General features: G+C 36.8%; 1 protein-coding gene and 1 long non-coding RNA gene across 2 annotated transcripts; both read right to left on the minus strand.

Annotated features, from left to right (window-relative positions):
* Positions 1-209: 209 nt before the first annotated feature.
* LOC149477577 (uncharacterized) lies at positions 210-2,361 on the minus strand. The gene is made up of 2 exons (XR_016317563.1): positions 1,563-2,361; positions 210-770 (listed from the first exon to the last, which is right to left on the minus strand). It is a non-coding gene; the product is annotated as an uncharacterized LOC149477577 (long non-coding RNA).
* A 15,548-nt stretch (positions 2,362-17,909) lies between these two features.
* LOC149477578 (uncharacterized) lies at positions 17,910-19,386 on the minus strand. The gene is made up of 2 exons (XM_089710452.1): positions 19,331-19,386; positions 17,910-19,069 (listed from the first exon to the last, which is right to left on the minus strand). The coding sequence occupies exons 1-2, from the start codon at positions 19,376-19,378 to the stop codon at positions 17,972-17,974; spliced, it is 1,146 nt and encodes a 381-aa protein (XP_089566578.1). The 5' UTR covers positions 19,379-19,386; the 3' UTR covers positions 17,910-17,971.
* Positions 19,387-24,219: the final 4,833 nt, after the last annotated feature.

Here is a 24,219-nt window from a genome sequence, read left to right on the forward strand (position 1 = left end):
AAATTTAATGAAATTGATGAAACGGTTAATAAAATATACGAGATAAGATTTTAACGCTAATCCGCACTGTAAAACTCGGTTGTACAATAATTATTATGTAGTTATTTTGTTATTTACTTTTATTTTTATTTTAGACACCCTGTCTAACACAATCTTTGAAGTATTTTGGGTAAAAACAACAAAAACTTAACGTACACAAATATGTCCGTATTTAAGCAAAAAGGAACCACCCAGCAAAAACGCACTTCTGAGATATTAAAGGATTTACAAAAACATTTGCAGCTCTGTCAGATGAAGTAAAATTAAAATTTATTTTATTTAAATTCATTGATAAATTACTTATTTAAGTATGTGTATATAAATTTGCTCTGAATATTCTTAAACTTTCTAGATAATTAAGAAAATGTGCATGTGGTTCCTTTTAACATTTATCAATTGATAGGTTTTCTCTTATACAAAAAGGAACCACATCCCAGGGATTTAATGATATAAATGAAACTATGTATTTATAATATCGTAATTAAAGCTTTAATTAATAAAATATATAAAATAATACTTATATAGGACGTTTATTCGACGTTATCATCAAATTGGATTTCGAAATCCACCGTGTCTAGTCCATCTATGTGGTCTTCTTTTGCATCATCACTAATGAGACCGTTATAAAAACTGTGCATCTTGTGGAATGAGATGTAATATGGACTGAATATCGCTAGAAGGTGAAGTGAGCTTCTCCAGAGGCAGCGACGTATAAGGTTCTTCGTTATCTTCTGTAATAAAAAGAAAAAAAGCTTTAAATCAAAACAATAAAGCCGCGTGGCTTTTATACGTAGGTATATGGCGACAGCAAAATATTATTAGTTCTTATAAAGCCGTGTCCCTACTAGACGACTAAGTATGTTGTATGTACATGCGCCATGTAGAAAAAACTGGCTAAGTGTGAGTCGGACTCGCGCAACGAAGAGTTCCGTACCATTATCTATAAAAACGGCAAAAAAATCACGTTGTATGGGAGCTTCTTAAATATTTATTAAGCTATTGCATAGCTTCTATCGCGGGCCTTGAGCGCGGGGACTGAATCGAGAAATTCCGTAACGAAAAAACCTCACTCCGACGGGCTCGGAGGTGTGGCTTGAAGGCATTCTATGAAATAGCTTTACCGCGGCAGTCCCCGAGTGCCACAAGTCTTTTTTTATTCTGTTTTTTAGTATTTGTTGTTACAGCGGCATCAGAAATACATCTAAACGTATTTTACCAAAATAGTAGGTAGGTACCTAGATCATCGACAGTTATTTTTAAAACAGGGTTTAGACTTTAGTAGTTTCATCTCACAATGACAGATGAATCGTAACAAAATGATCTCTTAATTCGACTCGCCGCGCCTTCGTGAACAACGACATTGTCGTTAAAATACGTAAATCCACAGAGGATTCCTCTTGTACTTACTTAATGAACTATCTTCTTAAAATCACACCACAATCGGGAATGAATCAAAAGTGGATAAAGCGTACCTGCATCTCAGATTCAATAAGTACTTAAATGCATTAAATAAAACTACTTACCCGTTGTATCTTCATTATTATCTTCGGTGTTCGTCTCCAATGCTTTTCTTACCCATTGCTTGCTTATTTATTTATTACTAAACATTTTCACATTTAATTTTAAAGGTAATTAACAAAAACAATAGAACTTACTTCGCGGAGGAAAAAAACACCGTCACGTATTCGAACTACTTCGCTGAATGTCACCTATATTGACAGATGTTCGACGTTTTACTTAAAAAATTGGAGTTTTGCACTTTGAGCTATTTAAGTAATGAAATACGTTGTTTAAAGATGAGAAGCATTGTAACAAGTCAAGGCATTTGGTTCCATATAGCGATGATGGGTTTCAGAATGTTTTACAATATTTATTTATGCATAATAGAACCGAATGCTTGTGGTTTTATTTTGCAATAAAAAATTACAATTAAATTATGTATTTATTTTACGCATAACCATACCACAGAAACCTGGTTCCATTTTGTGTATTAAAAATAATTGTTATTAATAGAAATATGTGTAATGTATAATGGTACCAAGTAGGTGTGGATCTGTTTTGTATAAAATGACATGATAGTAATATCGTTTATTTGTTTGAACAAAGCAGTCCCGTGGTGCTGTGGTTCGGTTTTGCTTAATATGGTATTATTCGTTGTTGCTGGTGGTTCCTTTCTGCTTTTAGTATACCTTGTTTCCAACGTAAAAATCATGTGGTTCTTGTTTGTATAAGAATTTAGACCACTTTTGAATGAGTATTCTTCAATAAAAGCAAAAAACGAAATTTGTCGAGTGGTTCCATTTTGCATAAATACGGACATATAATAAAATAAAATAATGCTGTTTTAAATTTGTTATATTATGTAGTTAAATGTAATTATAATATAGAAATGTAAAAAAAAAATAAGTTTTAACTACCTTTTATAACTACTATCCTCCGCAAGCAGTCATTTGCAAGCAGTCATAAAGAATAATAATAATTAATTTTTAAATATTATATGTCTTAAGTGTATCTAAAAGATAAAAAAAACACTACGAATCCACTCAATACATCTAAATAGGGTATATAATATTATAATATCATCTGATGTCGATAATTCGCAGATAAACTAAAAAATAATAATTAGCATGCCCACCCGGGCTCGAACCTCGGACCTTTTGGGTGGGCTTTAATCACAGAGTGCTGCTGCGTTTATTAAAGTTTTTCATCCGTCGCATAGATGGCCTTGTTTCCAAATATAAACATTTTCATTATATCTATCGGTAATCATAATAATACAAAAAATAATTTAATGTAGAATTTATTTTAATCATCATTTCTATAGTACTGTCCTAAAAATGGCTTAATGGAGTGTTCACGACAGATCGTTCGATATAATTAATATTACTTGAGTAAGGTGATAATAGATGGCGGTAATTTATTTTTATTATTTCTGTATCGCACTATAATTATTTTTTCTCGAGTCCATATATTGTAGGGTCAGTGTAGTCTTCGAGAAGCTACTGCTGCTGCACATGACGCCCCACCTTCAGCCACGCGACGAACAGTTCGGTTTCCGCGCCGAACACTCCACCACTCTACAAGTGGCGAGAGTACTGCACCACCTCGCTGCCGCCTACAACAAGCGAGAACAATCGGTTGCAGTACTCCTCGATATGGAGAAAGCGTTCGACCGCGTATGGCACACCGGACTCATCTACAAGCTGTCCACGTCTACTACTCCGCGTCGAGTAGTTAAGACTGTGGCCACCTTCCTGCAAGACAGACGTTTTCAAGTGGCGGTTGAAAATGCTCTGTCCACAGAGCGCCCCATCCGAGCCGGTGTGCCCCAGGGAAGCTGCCTGTCGCCCGTCTGCTATAGCAGATACACGGACGACATCCCAGTCGCTGGCGGAGCCATCCTAGCGTTGTATGCCGACGACGCTGCGTTTATTACCACCTCGCTGAACGCCAAGCATGCATCGGTAAAGATGCAGCGAGCACTGGATGCACTTCCCTCATGGCTGGAGGACTGGAGACTCAAGGTCAACGTGGGGAAAACTCAGGCGATTTCCATCGGACGGGCGCGCCTCCTGCCGCCCCCGGTGTCTCTCATGGGCGAGAATGTCGAATGGTCACCGACGGCCAAGTACCTTGGTGTGACCATTGACAAGACACTCTCGATGCGGCCCCATGTGAAGAACGTGGTTGCCCAGACGCGCGCCGTGCGGAACATACTCCGCCCCATGCTGGCGTCTCACCTGCCTCTCCGTACGAAGCTGTGCATTTACAAAGCCTACGTTCGCACGCGACTCACCTATGCGGCCCCTGCGTGGTTCGCGCTGACCAATGAGACGGACCGCAAGTCGCTGCGAGCGCAGCAGTCGCTAGCGCTCCGCACCATCTCCGGAGCACCACGCTTCGTACGGAATCAGGTCATCTCCAGGGACCTGCGCATGGAGAGCCTGGACGACTTCGTTCGTCGCCTGAGTTCCTCTATGTTCGCGCGCGCCGACGGAGCGCGATCCCAGCATTTGCAGGGCATCGCGCCATACCATCGGAGACCGCCGGACATAAGAGGCCTACCACGTGACCTAGTCTCCTAGGACACGACCGCTTCCTCGCCGCTGGCTGATGGGCGCCCCCCGGCACCTTGCCGGCGGGCTCGACCTCGCTAAGTGGCGGGTGGCTTCACCCACGGACATTCCTCCCTGCAGCAGCTAGCAGATCGCCCGCGATAACACGCGGGCTCGATCGCACTGCAGCAGGACACCTCCCGGACACGACACCTCGGACCATTAGGTCCCACCCAGTGCCCCGCCTGTAGTTGCAGGCGGCGTTGCCACCACTGAAAGGGGCCGTCGCCCCGAACAGTTACCCCGAGGCCTGTGAAGGCCTGCGTGGAAGACCCCGCGAGAGGCTATAATCACCCTTCATGGGTTGGTTTTTAGGTTGTTCGGTTGTTCGGTTGTTTGGTTGTTTGGTTGTTTGGTTGTTTGGTTGTTTGGTTGTTCGGTTAAGTTGTTACTTGTTTTTGGATGTTCGGTCTAAATTTTAGAGTTCAGACCGAGCATCCAAGAGCATTGGATGGACACGTCTATTAGTATTTTATTTTAGAATAAATAAAATAGCGTCCATCTCAAAGTTATGTTTCAATTTATTTATAAGACTGTGCCCAAGCCCCAATTGCCCACAGAATAGTAAAAACAAATTAAGTTCTGTGACTGTGCAGCCTTTGCCGTATTGGCCGTAAACTAAGGCCGTAACTAAAATTTATTAAATACTAGCAGTCCGCCCCGGCTTCGCCCGTGGTACATATAATGTACGTTTTCTCTACGTAAGAACCATCCTCGTACTTCAAGGAATATAATAAAAAAAGAATTAACGAAATCGGTTCAGCCGTTCTCAAGTTATGCGCTTACCAACAAATTTTGGGATTCATTTTTATATTATAGATAATAAATATTATATATTTTAATATATAATTATATTATCTGCATCAGAACTTACAAGATGACTCGAAAAAAGAGGATGCAACCATTGCAACCTCATATTATTATATGGGGCGGCGAACTTGCGGTTGCGTGATGCGTCCGCTATGGGTGTCATTTTTATGGTTTATGCGGTAGCTATTAAACAATATGAGGTCAAAACTTAAATCCAAGATGGCGCCGACGAAAATTTTACATCTTTTCGTTATGGGTGTCATTTTCATGGTTTTTGGGGTAGCTATTAACGAATATGAGGTCAAAATTATAATCCAAGACGGCGCCGACGAAAATTTTACATATTTTCGTCATGGGTGTCATTTTCATTGTTTTTGGGGTAGCTATTAACCAATATGAGGTCAAAACTAAAATCCAAGATGGCGCCGAAAATCTCTCAATTTAAAGAAAAGAAAAGAAATAGGTTTAGATTTTGAAAAGATTTGTACCTATAAGATAATCCTCATTAAATCCGTACTAATATTATAAATGCGAAAGTAACTCTGTCTGTTGGTTCAGTAGTTTAGGCGTGATTGACATGAAATTTGGTATGGAGATATTTTGATACCCGAGAAAGGACATAGGCTACCTTTTATTGCGAAATATGTACCACGGGCCAAGCCGGGGCGGACCTCTAGTAATATTATAAATGCGAAAGTGTGTTTATTCGTTCGCGGGCAAAGAAAAATATATGAATATTGTTTTAAATAAAAATGATGATGATGATATTATTCATGAAATTAATAATAATTCCATAATTCCAGGGCCCTGGTGAAAGCGCCCAACGACCGGGCGAGTTTATACGTTCGCTAGCTATGCAGATACTGAGCCATTCTGCGCACGCGCGGCCTGTGGATAGAGAGCATAGCGTACGGGATGTGGGTGGGAATAGGTGGGTGGTTTACTTTAATCAGTCGTAAAAATTTCCAATTTAAGGAAGATTAGAAAAATGATTACATATACTATTATTACAATAGTTAAGGAAATTTCGATTGACAGAAAAATTACGATAAGTCAGGAAAAATTTCTATAAGTCAGGAAAATTTCCATAAGTCGGGAAAATTTCTATAAGCTGGAAAATTTCCATAAGGAAAATTTCTATACGCCAGGAAAATTTCTATAAGCAAGGAAAATTTCTAAACGTCAGGAAAATTTCTATACGTCAGGAAAATTTATATAGATAACAAAAATTTGTATAAGTCAGGAAAGTGTTTATAAGCCAGGAAAAATTTTCTTGTATTTGAGACAGGAAAATTTCCATAAGTCCGGAAAATTTCTATACGTCAGGAAAATTCCTATACGTCAGGAAAATTTATATAGATAACGAAAATTTGTATAAGTCAGGAAAATGTTAATAAGCCATGAAAATTTCTATACGCCAGGAAAATTTGTATTTGAGACAGGAAAATATCCATAAGTCCGGAAAATTTCTATACGTAAGGAAAATTTCTATACGTCAGGAAAAATCCATAAGTCGGGAAAATTACGATAAGTCAGGAAAAATGTCTATAAGTCAAGAAAAATTGCCATAAGTCGGAAAAATTTTTAAAAGCTGGAAAATTTCCATAACTCAGGAAAATGTTTATAAGCCAGGAAAATTTCTAAACGTCTGGAAAATTTCTATAAACAAGGAAAATTTATAAAAACGGAAAATTTCTATACGTGAGGAAAATTTCTATAAGCCAGGAAAATTTGTGTAAGTCAGGAAAAATTATATAGATAAGGAAAATTTGTATAAGTCAAGAAAATGTTAATAAGCCAGGAAAATTTCTATACGTCAGGAAAAGTTCTATACGCCAGGAAAATTTCGATAAGACAGGAAAATTTCTATACGTCAGGAAAAATTCTATAAGACAGGAAAATTTTTATTCGTGAGGAAAATTTTCTTTGCCGCAAAAATTTCTATAAGTCAGAAAAAATCCATAAGTCGGGAAAATTTCGATAAGACAGGAGAATTTCTATACGTCAGGAAAATTTCTCTTTGTGGGGAAAATTTCGATAAGTCAATAAAAAATAATATTATAGATAAATTATGGATAAAATACGTATTTAAGGCGATAGAAACGATTCAACTATAAATTTATATTTAAACATGGTATGCATAATAAATAACCTTATATTTCGTGTTTCTCAGAAATAATTCAGAAGAGAACTTAATACAACGGTTCCGTGAGATGGGAGAGGAATAGAGGATACGGAAGATTGCTCTAAACCGTTGTTAGGCGATTGTGAAGGTAATATTATTATTTATTTAATTAAGTATTTAATTTGATAGATAAATTAAAAAATTTAATCAGAGAGATAATGTAAAAAGCAGTTTTAATCCTACTACCTAATATTATAAATGCGAAAGTTTGTGAGGATGTGTGTGTGTGTGTGTTTGTTACTCTTTCACGCAAATACTACTGAACCGATTACAATGAAATTTAGCACACATATAGAAGGTAACTTGGATTAACACATAGGGTAGGTTTTATCCCGGAAATCCCACGGGAACGGGAACTATGCGGGTTTTCCTTTGAAAACGCGGGCGAAGCCGCGGGTGGAAATCTAGTAATATTATAAATGCGAAAGTTGGTGAGGATATGTGTGTGTGTGTGTGTATTTGTTACTCTTTCACGCAAATACTACTGAACCGATTACAATTAAATTTAGCACACATATAGAGGGTAACTTGGATTAACACATAGGATAGGTTTTTTCCCGGAAATCCCACGGGAACGGGAACTATGCGGGTTTTTCTTTGAAAACGCGGGCGAAGCTGCGGGCGGAAATCTAGTATTATTATAATTATATTACGCACCTATAATTAGTAACGAGCAAAACTATTCAACAAGAAATCATTGATTCACTATACAAAGTAGACAAAAACTTTTATGACTAATGACGTTTTATAGTTAGGCGGATTAGGTTTCTAGTGCAGTAGTGTACGTGTACCTACAAGGCAAGGAATGCCTTTGTGATCGTGCATTACAAACTGCCGGGACCGACGCGAGGGCCGAGGGCTCTCCGTTCATATTGAAATAACTTACAACGTTAACTTAGTAACACTTATCTTTCTCGTCTAAACGATCTTTTAGCTTCTTTGTGCATTCGCGGTTTTTTTATTTCTCATCTGAGGATCTCGTTATTAATAAAAAAATATACCTAATAATTGTGAACTTTACTTAAATTATGCCTTTTGTGATAATTTTTCCCAACGTGACGTGTCATAAATAAGACCGCCCTTTATGAACATATTGTTACCTATTTGTCTCGCCAGCTCTTCCAATCTTTACAAACATTGAAACATAATATTACCTACTGCATCAATAATTGTTGCAAGAATAAATATTTCAATGTACCTACTCGTTCCTTCTTAAAAGCTATTATATCGGCAATCGTTTTTCATTGAAAAGTTTAATATAACTCGAGCGCAGTCCTGGCGAGTTCGTTCTGAACAATGCATAAATCCTCCGCTGAAAATGATCTGGAATAAATAAACGTGCAACAATGAAAATGCTTCGCTGTTTGCTTTTGACTGTCGCGAAATATGAAGATTTCGAGCAAAGGCGGTGACACAGCGCTACGAGAAGCGGTTCAGGAATTGTCAAGCGAACTTGCTGTTTCTGAATTAAATCCAAGAAACATTCACCATTGTACTTCCTCGTGTCTCTATCGTTTTATCTTAGCCCTTAGGTTATATTGTTCATTATTGAGACAATCTTGGATTTTTCTGTTTTCGTTATAAACTCTTTTGGTCTCGTACGGTCTACATATTTCAGTTTAAGTAATTTGATAATTCAAACAAAAGAGCGTGTGTGCCGAGCACACGTATCAGGAGTGTAACTTCTTTGGCAAGATTCAAAAATACCCAAACCCTGGCCTTACTCCATGACGTGACGGTATTACCATGACGCAACCTTCAAACTCTCAACGCGCCTATAGAAGTTTCACTTCAAAAATGAAAGGGGTTTCTGGTTTAATCTTCTATTGCCATAAAAATAATAATATTGTTAGTAAAAATTGAGTTTTTCCTAGCTCTGTTCAGTATAATATTATCATGGTCAATCGAGTGACCACGCTCGCTTGTGCGCACGGCTGCTTCTGGCGGGCGCGTTGTACAGCGAGGAAATTGCCTGCGTCCCGCGCCCCCCGCGCCCCCGCCCCGCCGCGCCCCACGACACGCCGCGCATCAACAGACTCGATACTTTTGATAAATTCACACTTTTCATCTCGACCTCCAGCTGCCGATATTTTGATTTTTCATAGCTGCTATATTGGTACAATTTTGCATTCTTGATAAGGTTTGTAAATAATTGTAGTTGTGGTTATCAAGCAAATACACCACTAACTAGTATTTGTAATATTAATAATTTAATAGTTAATATTTTACAGATAATATTATTATGTTGTAGAAAACACGAATGTAAGACCTATTTCTAACATTGTTTGTTTTGTTTGGAATGTTCGATTCCCGGTCTAAGCAGGTGAATTTTCGAAAAAATTTAAATGCAGTTCTATTTTCTTGTAAACTCCTATGAAGGAATGTTTCCTTTCAGTAAAATTCGCTATCTCCAGTATTTAAGAGGCCCGTTGAAAATTTCCACTAGAGCAAGATCCCAGGACCGCCAGGCCCAGACCTCACCTATTTTCTGACGGATGGAATGTGGACGATTGGGTAGTGTTAAAGCGTCTGTTAAGCAATATGGCCTACGTGAAGTGCCTGCAAGTACTGATATCTTATTTTTAACTGTATATTCTGAAGCATATTATGTGAAAATCAGCCAGAGAATATAGTTTCGTGAAGTAGGCATTGTTTTTATGGCCATGCTAGCGGGTAGGAGTACGATGGTAGAAGGTACATACTAACTCTACCCAATCGTCCTCATTTCGTCAGAAAGTAGGTGAGGTCTGGCGGCCCTGGGGCCTTAGACAAAGTAACAATTACAAAACGATAACGAAGTTAGAAATCGCAAAAATGTATGGGATTGACATTAGATAGACCACGTGATCTAACGCGGCGTATGTCAATCCCATACATTTTTGCGATTTCTAACTTCGTTATCGTTTTGTAATTGTTACTTTGTCTACTGGGCCTGGGATCTTGTATTCATAGGCGAAGCTAACAATTTAATAGTACTCTTCTCGTCTCAACGGAGCGGATGTTTGAAACTCCTGGAACGTGGACGGAAGATGGCTTCTTGCGGAATTAAAAACGAAGTTACTAAGTGCCAAAACTGTTTTATCGTGATAAGACCAAAACTAAAAGTAATTACACAAAATGCCTAGACCAAGCCCCTGCATATTATGTTTTAATATAGTAGATTGGTAATTTAGTTTATACCCACTCTTAAGAATTTTCTATTTCACTGTAGGAATAAACACCATACCATGACTTTAAAAAATATCATTCTGAAGATTAAAATTAGGTAAATATTGTTCGTTTATAAGCTGAGTATAATTTTGATTGGACGTGTTGCAAACAGGATGTATCTTTGATATGTATCCTTTTTTACAACACGTAATGAACTTTATACAAAAAATAAAAAAAAAAACAATTCCTAACTGGTTTGATCTAAGCGTTTGATCATAATATTCAGAGCTGGCAACATAACGCATATAAACGTGATATAATGCCAATTGCATATTCGTCGTCGTATGACGGCGCCAAAGTAATTAATGACGGGAACATATCGCAGCATTAGTGTCGTATTTGTGCATTACCGCCCGCGACCCGCGCCCCGCGCCGCCCCAGCGCCCGCCCGCGGCTGGACGCGCGCCAACGCGGCCTGTCAATCCTCCCGAAGAGGGCTCACAACCAGATAAGTATGACAACCACTAATCGCTCCTAATTTCAAATCGTATTCGTACATAATACCTATTGCGCATAAATATGTCCATTTTTAGGGTTCCGTAGCCAAAATGGCAAAAACGGAACCCTTATAGTTTCGTCATGTCCGTCTGTCCGTCTGTCCGTCTGTCCGTCTGTCACAGCCGATTTACTCGGAAACTATAAGTACTACAGTGATGAAATTTGATGGGAATATGTGTTGTATGAACCGCTACAAAAATATGACACTAAATAGTAAAAAAAAGAATTGGGGGTGGGGCCCCCCATACATGTAACTGAGGGATGAAATTTTTTTTTTCGATGTACATACCCGTGTGGGGTATCAATGGAAAGGTCTTTTAAAATGATATAAAGTTTTCTAAAAAACATTTTTCTTAAAGTGAACGGTTTTTGAGATATCAGCTCTCAAAGTCGTAAAAAGTATGTCCCCCCCCCTCTATTTTTATAACTACGGGGTATAAAATTCTAAAAAAAATAGAGGTGATGCATGCTAATTAACTCTTTCAACGATTTTTGGTTTGATCAAAGTATCTCTTATAGTTTTTGAGATAGGTTGATTTAACTGTAATTTATTATATTTGCTGCTACGGAACCCTTTGTGCGCGAGCCCGACTCGCACTTGGCCGGTTTTTTTTATTTTTTGGGTATGTCACGCAGCCACGCGCCTCTTCAATATTTGCTGCGCCCTGTAACCGATTACCGATTGGTTGCAAAAGTGGAAAAAAAAAATAAACAACAAGGTGCGACGATCAGGGCATCCGGAGGCCCTTGCAACCGTACATCAGAGAGCGACATGACTGCATGAGTTACTGAACATTTTGAGACATTAAAGTGGGGTAACGCCTTATCGACGAGGCCGCGTGGTCGCGCTCAACTTTTAATTATAAAAGTTGCGAGTCTTATCTCGTCACCCTATCGCAGCTCATTCCTTCACCAGTTTATTCACTTTGTAGATTTAAACTCTTGTAAGTATTTTAATATTAAACTCGGTGGAGATTAATCCGCACACAATCTACGGCTTATTCCCGATTCCGATCTCACGATTATTGCTCTGACACTTTGTTGAACAGATTATTCGAGGGAACTTTATCTACCTCAGGACGGCTCGGTTTAGCGTCTCCACAGCGCTTCCTTTGGGGTTCTGTATCCAACCCTATGCGCAACACGCGACCCTAATCTCTTTTAGCAGTATTATAATATTATATCTACTATATAAAAATAAGTTGGGTTTTCCTTCCTGACGCTATAACTCCAGAATGCACGAACCGATTTCCACGGTTTTGCATTCGTTGGAAAGGTCTCGGGCTCCGTGAGGTTTATATCAAAGAAAAGGTGTCTCTGGTGGCAAAACGGAGTTCGCCCGGTTTGCTAGTAATTTATATATCGATCGATTTTTTTTCATATGTCCTTAATAAACGTATTTTTATTTCATTTCATTTCATTAATGTGCTATTAGCAAAACTGCGATGTCTGTATATCTATCCGTCCGCCTGTCACCAAACAGTAACCGTAAGTCGCGACCAGACTGTATCTAAATATATTATGTACAAGTACTCCAAATGTGATAATGCGCATAGAAATCTTCGTCACTGTTCGGCAACTGTCAATCATATTCCCGGAGCGTCCGAAGACGATATAGAGTGGTTAAATGCATAATTTAGTATAATTTGTTTAGTAAAATGTTTTAGTGTAAAAGAGATTAATATTGATTTATATGTAACGATTTTGTTTCGATAATTCCTTGTAAGTAAATAGCGAGGATAACCCCACGATGGCGAATATATCTTTGTTGGATTGATTTACTTTGAAAATTTTGTAGTACTTTTAACGTGTCTTACTGAAGCTGGTGTAATGATGGAAGAAAAGAAGGTTGGTATGGTTTTAAAACACAGGTTTATATTTAAATCGTAGAAATCTAATCAACAAAGTCCCAGTTCAAAAGTATTTACAGTACTGATCATTTCACAATATTGAAACAATTATACATATATAAAAAATAATTTGGAAAATCCAAAAGTGCACGCCTCATAATTTTTTTTAATAAATATTTATTAATTATTATTTTTGTTTATTTAATAACAATTAAACCACATCGAATCAGACCCTGAAAAATGAAAGGGTTCTATTCCTGAGCATACTCAAGCGTAAGAGAAAAAAAAAGACTCGATTAGTAAAGTATTTCGGTCGCTATCGTGTTAACAAGAAAAAGGATCCGCACATACAGACACACGGACGTCCAAGACAGAACTTTTTTAAACTGTTTTTTAACTAGTTTAAATAACAAAAATGACATCAAAAATATCATGAACGTTAAAAATAGTGTTTTTTCTTAATATGTGTGTGTATGTATTATCTTACAAGTGCAATGTATGATACATAAAGACATTTTAAGTTTGAAAAATCAGATGTTTTGCGCGAAGTGACAGTAGTATACCCACCTCAACGCTTCGCTTATGAGGCGTGCAAAACAATCAGAAAAAGGGATTATCTTTATTTCTGACATTGTAGATACATCGGAACTTTCATTATGCTCTTGTTCATTTTCACTTTCCCTACTGCTATACCTGTGTAAATAATCATTTCATCGATAAATTCACCTTTAAAAACAAAACTAAGAAGGGTATGTAATAGCAGCTCTACATAATTCTACACGGAGACAACATGTGCAGTCACCACCAATATATAAAGACGACTGACGGATTTTTGAGATTTTTGACTGACAGGCTACCGCCCGAATTGTTTTCGATTGTGTATGACCGTGAATTGACGTCTATTTCTTTTGGATAAGGTGTAAAATGCAAGTGCATTGTTTAGGGCTCTTACGATTCAATGATTCGGGTGTTTTTGGAAATACGACAATAATAATTAGCGAAGATTTGTGTGCGCAATATTAATTATGGACTACTGTACGTATCCGCGGCGCGGTCGGCTCGCCCGCCACACGGCCTCGCGCGCCAACTCCGCGCTGGCACCCTTCCACTCCGCCACCACGCGTTTCTTTATATTTGCATATCTTCCTTTAAACATAAGTCATTTGATTTACGGCATTTTTCTCGAGTGCTTGAAAGTATCACTTAAATTCAATTAAAATGTTTGTTAGACAAACTCAAACATTTCATTATTCAATAAGACTTCTTATAAGAATTGCTATGTTACCACGTAACCTACCGAATTAATCCAAGATTTTTCATCCAATCGACGTTAGCTATTACATATGATTAACAAATTTTGTTAAGTCAATCTTTGTATCAAACTTCCTATTACCATAGTATAAAGAGAACAAGTAAGTCATCTTCGAACAAAGGTGCATCGTGTCGTTTGTACCTATGTACCCGGAGCGCTTTGCCACGCGCGCCCCCCGTTCTTATACATACGCAAGCTATACGCAAACACACAACGCCGCTCGGTTCCTTCTCATAGACCGTTTCATTATACAATTATTTAAAATATCAAGGTGACTTGTGACAACCCTGCCCCTCGCGAGTTTAGGTAGGTACTGCGCTCCTAAACACCGGGAGTCGGCCTACTTGTTCTCCATAAACTATGGTATTACATACCAAAGTGGTACCTATCTTTAAAGATGCGTAAGTAATGTCAAGCGAAATATCACACTTCTATTTGTAGAGCGATCGGCAAGAATAGATAAATGCCGTATGTACAATAGACAATGCCGTCTCGGAACTCTCAAGTGCAGCGCAAGGGCCGCCGAGTTCGCCGCGAGGCGGGTCGGCAGGCGGCAATCAGCGAGCGGCTGATCGCGCCATGCGGGCTGTGTGCGCAATCACGGCCCTTATTTGAACAACGTGATTAGTCTAACTTTCCAATCACATTTTAATCCTTCATATATTTTAGACGCGAATTAGCCTTTTGTTTTACTGATATGAACCGTTTTTAATAAGGTACCTAACTATAGTCATTTCTTAGTGCGATCTTTATTTTGTAGAAAAATAAAAAAAATGATACGAATCTTATTCGATCTTTTTTGACGTAGATACCAAGTTTCCAATTATCATTAACTAGTTTTAGTACTCTACATTATTTATTGCTTAATTGTCACATAATTATGACCGGTTTGGACAATTTATGTAATATTTTCTAATCGTTTGAAATATATATGGCACAGATAATATAATACTATACTAATTTTTAACTTTAAATCAATAAATTGCAAACTAGCACTAGCGCTATCTATCCCAATGCTAATCCGCTAACCTTTTTTTAAACTCGTTGCTCGCTCGGAAGTCAATAGTTGCTTTCGCCCCGCGTCTCACACCAAATATATTATATACTTACTATGGAAATATTCCTATACCTTTATAGACTACCATGTACAATCAGGTCTGATGTACAGTCGGTCAGTCACGATGTCCTGGATTTGCGAGCAGTTAGAAACTCCTTATCTTTTAAATGCAAAGGTAATCGATTGATTAGAAGCGTCAGCATTAGGTATTAGCTATGGGTTTATTACTATAATGCAAGTATGCTAGTATGAGGGGAATTAAAACTGCAAACTTGAATCGAAGGATCGTTTATTGGAGCATTACTGTATCACTAAGTTAATTTCCTCTGATACAACTGGACCTATAGACGGCGACGACGTGCCGGCGGTCCCAGCCGTGTTCGGGGCGCGGCTCCTCGTTCATGGTGCAGAAGATGTTGCGCTTGAGCTTGGAGTGACGCGTGTACAGCAGCACGTGATAGTTCTCGTACGTGTCGGAGTCGCTGATGCCGAGCTTGACCCGCTGCGGCTTGCGCTCGCGCGGCGCGCAGTGGTCCTCGCTGCTCGTGAGGTAGCGCTCGGGCACGGCGCCGCTCGCCTTGTAGCACGTGATCACGAACGAGTCCACCAGGTACCGGTCGTGGCGGTCCTTGTACAGCCCCTTGATGTCGGGGTCGTAGCGCAGCGAGCAGTCGATGTCGCCGCGCAGGGCCGAGTCCTCGGTCTGCATGTACAGCTTGCTCTCGTCCTGCCAGATGGAGCGGTTGCACGGGCTGCGGCCGAGGCTGATGTGCACGTACACCGGGATGGAGCCCGAGCCCGACCCAGCCGCCGCCCCGACCAGTATCGCGCAACTGATATATACCTGGAATGCGGAAATTTGAGGCTTCGTTAAGTGAACAGCGGCTGCATAAAATAAGTATAAAATATTATATAATTTTATCAACTTAAATAATGTATCTCTGCTAATAAAAAAATAAAAAAAAAAATACTTAAAATCTTACCAAAATTTGCATGATGACGGATAAAGATCGCTACCTCTTGCTACAATTTGCCGCTGACTGTCTACTGCCGGCTACTCTCTCAACTATACATACAAGGGGACTGTTAATTTATAATTACATTTTAATTGTCTTTATTAAAATATCGATTACACTTATAGCGATTTAATGGTGTATTGTTAGTTTTTAGATAGTTAATCGTTTGACCATAATTCGACATAACGTAAGATAAAGCGATGTACTACAGCTAATTTATTTACAATTGTATTTATTATTACTAGTACTTACTCAATACTCCGCCGCAAGTTCGGGTTTTAAAATATGATAAAATCTTACTTAGTCGTTAAATAGTTTGTTAATGTTAAATAGTCACGTCGCGTTGGTCAGCATTTTTAGAATCATGCGTGTCGTGATGATACAAATATATAATATGTTACGGGCAATTTGATAAGTCCAGGCACTATTAATAATGGCCGGTCTGCATTCATAATGCCCTACTAAATTGGGCTATGTGATTAAAATAGAATTATTAATCACTTTTCCCGGTCATTATGAATAATGCCCTACCAATTTTGGGTGAAGTAATAAAATAAGTGAACAAATTATAATTTATGTATATAAAATTTAATTAAAATTTTTCCCCTAATATGCAATGGAATTTTCCTATAGGAAATGCACCCATTACGCGTGCACTGAACAAAGTGCAACGAAATAGCACTCCTAACTCTACATTTTTTTTATTGCACTCGGGATGAATTCACACGAGTAGCTTTGTTTGTAATCTAATATCTATATCTATACTAATATTATAAAGCTGAAGAGTTTGTTTGTTTGTTTGAACGCGCTAATCTCAGGAACTACTGGTCCGATTTGAAAAATTGTTTCGATGCCCATTTATCGCGGAAGGCTAAGACCAACAGGAGGGGAACACTGCGGGTAAAACCGCGGGGCACAGGTAGTTATAATATAAAATTCTCGTGTCGCGGTGTTTGAAGTTACGATTGTTTAAAATCGATCTCTTAAGGAGACTTAAGGTATGGAGCGTAAACAAAAGTGAGTGTGGGGTAGATAATGTTTAAGGCGGGCGGGGATCACACACGCGCGGGAGCGGGTAATTGCGTCGCGGCTTCGACTCCCGTATCAATTTGACTTTGTTTCGTTTGAAATCGGGCGAGATCGTTAACGAGATGAAATTCAATCTTCACCTACGCTAACTTTTTCCGAGGGTGATGAATTGTGAAAGTTACAGATAATGAAGTGGGGCAAGTTTTAATTGTGGAGCGATGATCCCGTCGGCCGCTAATTGCGACGCGAACGCTTATCAGGTTACGCAGTATTTTGGCTACAGATAGCTTCGATTTGGTATCTATTTCAATTTTGAATCAACGCCTTTGCCGCTTCTAATACCTCTCTGAATCCGATATTAAAATCTAGTTTATAGCTGTTAAAATATTACAAGTATTATTTATGGATATTAAACATGTTCATGAAAATAAAGGTAGGTACCATTTATTTGTTATTTTATTTATCCATCAATTTACTTGTACAAGAAAATGAAGTTCATTTAAATTCGTAATAATAAAATAGTATCAACCTGATGTAAAGGCAACGAATTTTAGGTACAATAAATGTATATCGTGCATTAATATGTATATTATTGTTAAATAACTAGGTGATTGATTTAACAATTCACGATACTCACAATAAAAGGATGCTCTGAAGTGGTATCCACAATTTCCCGAAATTATCCCACATCCGGAATTTACCGAATGCACTATATTATACAATATGCACAATATAATATGTAATAGCATATTGGACATAATGAAATAAAACGGTATCTTCAGTTTAATATTTTAATATGTATTCAAATATATATGTTTAAAAAATAAATATAAAAATTTAACGCATGGTTTTAAGGACTCTGTCGTACACACATCGTTCTGTAAACAGCGGACAAAATTTTTCCGCCTTTCACTTTTATTCCAGTCTTAGGTTCTTGATTCGCCGTGCAGTACGTGTCAGCCTTAAAACGAGAATTGCGCGTGTACAGTAACACGTCGTAATCTTTGGTCTGTTGGGACGGACTCATCCGGACGTTGATAACGATAGGCTTGAAGTGTGGTTTGTATCTGCTGCAGTCGTTGACGCTGCTGACCAGGTTGGTGTCGGTGGGCAGAACGCCTGGCGCCAGCCGCCAGCAGTGCACGCGGAACGCCTCTACGATATACTTCTTGTTTTTATCCTTGTAGTGTTTTTTCATGTTCGGATCGTATCTCAACGTGCATTGTATTTTGTTCTTCAATTTTTTATTTGTTTCCACATACACTCTGCTTTCTGAATTAAATTCTGAATGTATGCATGGATTACGACGTAGATTTATTGGTACGAAAATAGATGTAGCAGAACTATGATTATCATATTCCCAAGGGTTATCATCATCTTCATCTGGTTTGGATTTACTGTCTTCTACACTCTTCGACTTACTGTCTTCTACACTCTTCGACTTACTGTCTTCTCCACTCTTCGACTTACTGTCTTCTCCACTCTTCGACTTACTGTCTTCTCCACTCTTCGACTTACTGTCTTCTCCACTTTTCGACTTACTGTCTTCTCCACTCTTAGACTTACTGTCTTCTCCACTCTTCGACTTACTGTCTTCTCCACTCTTCGACTTACTGTCTTCTCCACTTTTCGACTTACTGTCTTCTCCACTCTTTGACTTATCTTCGTCGCTCTTAGGTTTACTATCTTCACCACTCTTTGACTTATCTTCGCCGCTGTTAGGTTTACTATCTTCACCACTCTTTGACTTATCTTCGTCGCTCTTAGATTTGCTTTCGTCTATTGGTTTAGAGATATCTACCTCTGGACTTTTTGAATTACCAGCTCCTTCTTCGGAGTCTTTCCCTTCGCCACTCTTTGAATCGAGTCCATCCTCGTCACTCAGAGAAAAATCATGTGATTTAGTTTCCTCCCAAATGCTTACGAACAGCAACAAAACGAGACAAACCTTAAAAATAAATACATACATTAAAATTGGATCATAAGAATAACTAAATTCGTGAGCAATGTTTGTAAGAACAGCGTGATCCTCACATTTGGGATAAGCGTCGTATTAAAAAGAGAAAGTTGTTTTTATCTCAGGTAAGCAAGGATGAATGGCCTTGCATTTACCAAGGACATTCATCGAATCATGTAATGAATCGATTCTGTTCCACTCCTTGAATTTATCTTAGAATATTGAATCGGCTGCCGTATGACAAATACTCACCCAGAGACGCATGTCGTCAGAATCAACATTCACTTGTGATTGATGCATTCTTTTATAACAAGTGATCATTTTATCTAATTATTATTTAACGACGATGACAACATTCCTAATTGATATTGTATGTGAAGTAAATTGCTTATTATTTTAGATTTTCCTTAATCGATTTCGCATTAGCAAAAAAGTTCCATTAAATTTGAACGAGATACATTATTATGTACGCACGTATTTATGGCTGCGACTTCTTACACATCTAGCCAAGCTGTTCCGTCTATTTTGAACAAACGTTCGAATGTATAAATATTTTTCATTATTGTTACATAACATACGTAAATAGTTACGAGTAATTACGGCGTATTTATGATTATTTATTTAACATTATCTTGCTTCCTTTATTTTCTTTTAATTATAAAAACACTAAAGGAAGTTTTTCCCTTAAGGGGCTGACAAGACCAAATTTAACAGTGATTGCGCTCTCGTTTACTCCCATACAATTGGACAGTGTGCGCAAACGAGAGCGCAATATCACTGTTACTGGGCGGGGCCAGGTCGAAGAAGAAAATAATAAGAAAATATGTGATTTAAGGAAAAGTGTGGGTCATATGCGAAATATGACTCGTTAGAGGTTCAGGTATGAATATGTTGACTTCGTGTTTTAAATTGCAGACCCGTACATCAAAAAAATAAAGACATAGAATCATTTAATGATGCTTTTAAGACCAATCTTTGCAATTATTTTCTATCGAGCCGATTTCGTCCAATTATGTATCGAGTCCGTCCACGGTCTTCGAAATATGATGAATATATTTTACATATTATATTTTATTTGATGGGCTAGAATAAATGTCTTTTCTTAAAAAACTGCTCAAATAACTTCAATTTGGTCTTGTCAGCCCCTTAAGGGCTTGGTCTAGTAGTGCAAACAAATGCATCCTGTCATCCTATATGTAAATAATACAATTAATGTACTAAGGGAAAGTTGCTCCACTTAATTTTTAAAAATTAAATCATTCGTATGCATAATTTAATATTCGTAATAAGTACCAAAAATGACAATTTGAAACAATTTTCGTGAAAATTACACCGGGTGATTTTTTTTTATCAGTACACAAAATTTGCGAATACTTTCTATTGATATCTTCAACTTCATGTTTATATAACTGATCAACTTTTACAAAGAAATTTGGACGAAATATAAAAAAAAAAATAAGCTTTCCATACAAAATGCATAACTCTACACATTTTTTTCGACCTAAGTTTCTTAGTGAAAGTTGTTCAGTTTAACTAATAAAACGGATAAACAAATTTTGTATATAATAAAAAAAATGTAATGTTTGTGTTAAAAAATTATAAAATAGAAAAATACGCAAATGAAAACAAAAGATATTTATTTCTGACTAGCTTCCGCCCGCGACTCCGTCCGCGCGGATGTCGGTCTTCGCGTCTTCTACAGATTTATTATATTATGTATAATATAATATATATTATAGATTTATATAGTTGATAAACCTAATCTATATTATAGATTTATATTGATAAACCTAATAAATCTTTTGCTAGCATTCTGATGCTTTATCGGTTGCACTGGATTTATCTCTTTTTTTTCAATCGCTTGAATGATATAGGATGGGTCCTTGATGGGCATCGAATGCTGAAGTCTCGAATCAATCAATTCTGACAGTAGGCAATTTATGTAAAATCTTGATAATGGTCCATCATTTTATTTTGCCTAAACGTTACATAATTTTTTATATATTCTATTTTTAACGAATGATTCACTCCAGTCCAAACAGCAAATAAGCAGACTTCTGCTTCTGCAACGTTTAGTTGCAGAAGCAGAAGTCTGCTTATTTGTATTTCAAAAGTGTTATTTTTTGCTTTGTATTTCAAATATTAATTTTTTTATTTTTAACCGCATCTTCCGCATTCATGTCTTTTGCCGGAATTAGACATTTAACTTCTACTAGTCCCATTTTCCCTTTTTGATATGGGAGTGTATAAAGTAATTATTTAGATATTTCTCGTTATACTTTTAAAAAGTTATTATTGTCATTTTGCTCATTAGGTAAAGTAATTTCGATATCAGTTTTAAGTTTTTTGATACCTGCAATAATAACGTCATAATCGCCTGCACATATGTACTTAACGATTACACCCTGTATACAATCCACCATCCACATTCATAATGTTTTCCTGTCCTCCTCTCCTTTACGCTGTTCACCGATACATTTTAAATGAGTAAATCTGCTACCACTGAAGGATGTTTCATTGTGATCAGCAAATTTTCACCACTGTTGTCGATTATTTGTTTTTCATTTTTAATCAGCAATTGGGAATCATCAGTTTTGTTTTTTGCAGATTGGTGATGTACCCTAACAATACGTCGAAAAGGGAAAGCATCAACGAATTATCGTTTTCGTCCTCTTTTTTTATTCTTCGCGTCTCTGTTACTTGTGTTTGTTTAGTTCTCAACACCCACTGAATTTTCTATGTTATTGTGATCTTCCATTACATCTGAGTCTTGATGATGTGATGATAATCCATTCGTTTTAATATTGGTACTTAGAGTTGGACTAAACTAGAAATGGCGGACTAAATTTGTCAGCGCGTCTGTAAGATCAGAATATAAAACCAACATCCTGTATTTAAGTTACAAAATTAATAATCAAACAACATGCCACTACGTTGAAAATGACTAGAAGAAAAAATTAAAACACCTCGGCCTATAATTTTGGAGTAAACAAATCATTTTCCCCGTATGGGGATTTCCCCGGATGAACTTGGGAAGTTCAAGTTCTCAATACAAGTTTATATTATATTTCGTATTTCTCAAACGAAAAATAAACATTTTTGGAACTTCAAAAAAAAATATATTACTTATAAGAAAATTTATGAGCTTACTTTAGTTTTAAAGAAATATACATCCCTTTACTGACACCCCGTAAAATAAAGAAATTGTTGCCAATCACCTTTGCAATCTATTTGGTTTCATTAACTTTATGTTCGAAGATAATTTTTTTTCTAGTAGTTACACGCGTATTTTTTTCGTTTATTTTCCATATCGAAATCAAATGTTTAAAAATACGAATATTTGCACAAAACTAAGATAAAAATAATCAATTAACAAAAATATTAAATTTAATGAAGTAGAGCAACTTTCACTTCGGTATGAAGGAAAATCGAGCGTAGAGCACACGTCAGAACGCTCCGGCCCAAGGAGCGCGACTAAAGAAATTCGCTAGGATTTTTCCTAATTATTTTAAATATTTTTTTAATATTTAAAGAATTATCAAAATTCAAAAAAAAAATTTTTTTAAAGGATTAATAATCATTGGTCTTCAACCAACTCGAATAAATTAATGGAAAAAATAACTTTTAGCAGTATTTATCAATAGATTTTGTAAGGCAAAAAATGGGAAATTTAATGAATTTATAACGTTCTAATTAGGAAAATCATAAGTTTTTCGGCAATTGTATTCAGCAGATTTTAATTACGACTATATAAGGATAATAATGCGCTGATCAGATTGTATAAATTGTAATCGGTTGCAACGTAGTGAGTGCACAAACTTAGCTCGAAATGTCTTTGGGGGAAAGAGACTTATCTTGAAGGCCTGATTAAGGTAACATAAAGTAACTTTATAAATGTGAAAAAATTCACGCGCATTGCGTATATAACACTAATTGATAAACAAGAAAAAAAAATTCAGTTTATCATTTCATTAACCGGGAAAAAATTGTCAAATAACTTGTTGAAAACGCAATTTTGCTAGACTGCAGCCTTAAGCTTCTATCTTATCCTATGTACTAAGATCATTTAAAAGTTTGATGTGAGTTTTAAATACTCAAAAATTAAGTTATAGACATCAATAATTTATGTCTTATGTGTGTTTCTTTCTTTTCTTTCCGACTGACATTATTGTTGCCGATTTGTATTCAGAAGATTTAATATAAATTATAAAATTGGTTCAGTTTTACTTAAAATGTAGACAAAATACAGTGTGGAAATTTTCGATGGGCCCTAGAAGGAAAGTACTTTAAATACTGAAGATAGTTAATTTTGCTGAAAGGAAACATTCCTTAATTTTTTAAAAGATATAAAACTGCATTCAAAGATTTTGGAAAAATTTCTTGCTTCGTTCGGGAATCGAACTAAAAATTAAAAAAAAAGTTTGTTATTTTATTATTAAAATCGACTCAGACAATGTTAAAGATAATTATTAATCCCTAATTTCTTTAAAAAATATTTGCTCTTAGAAATAGAACTTTTAACTAATAAATTGTTCAAAAGAAGACCCCTCATTATGGATACATTAATTTATTTTTTTCTGAAATAACAGATAATAATAAAAAGTAAAACAAATGAAAAATACAAAATAATAATCGAATTTTACTACTGCGGTCTTGCACCGCAAACATGTTTAAAACGTCCTACTTACTTTAAAACTTCAATAAAGCGCGTCACACACGGTGAAGATACTATAATAATATTCACCCACAAAATTTCGGGTCATTTGTAACAGGATGGCGGTTCTGCAGGGGTCTTAGTACGCAATGACAAAAAGAAAAATGATGGTCAGAACGCTGATACCGGATACCTTAAGATACTGTAATATAAAATATTACAGTATCTTAAGATAAAATATTATAGTATCTTCACCGTGTGTGACGCGCTTAAAAAAGAAACGATTAAGAAAGGAAATATTTTGTGCATTTAATTATTATTTATTTATTACCAATGAAACTATTTTCTTACCTTAAATTCATATTGTCTTTAATAAAACATTTTCGGGTGTTACATTGAGTCATAAGAAAGTTATAACTGGTTGTTCACTTGACAGACGGACAATTTTTATTCGTAAACATTGATCAATTCCCATGTGTAGGTACTG

The sequence above is a fragment of the Colias philodice genome, chromosome 24 (genome assembly GCF_061535455.1).
Source record: "Colias philodice isolate Cphi_HAF_F1 chromosome 24, ilColPhil1 Martin Lab GWU primary, whole genome shotgun sequence".
Classification (NCBI taxonomy): Eukaryota; Metazoa; Arthropoda; class Insecta; order Lepidoptera; family Pieridae; genus Colias; species Colias philodice.

Excerpts from the sequence above, each read along its gene's own strand:
- LOC149477578 (XM_089710452.1), bottom strand. The coding sequence starts at position 19,378 with ATGCATCAATCACAAGTGAATGTTGATTCTGACGACATGCGTCTCTGG. Across the intron at positions 19,070-19,330 it reads CTGACGACATGCGTCTCTGG|GTTTGTCTCGTTTTGTTGCT; the intron begins GTGAGTATTTGT and ends TTTATTTTTAAG.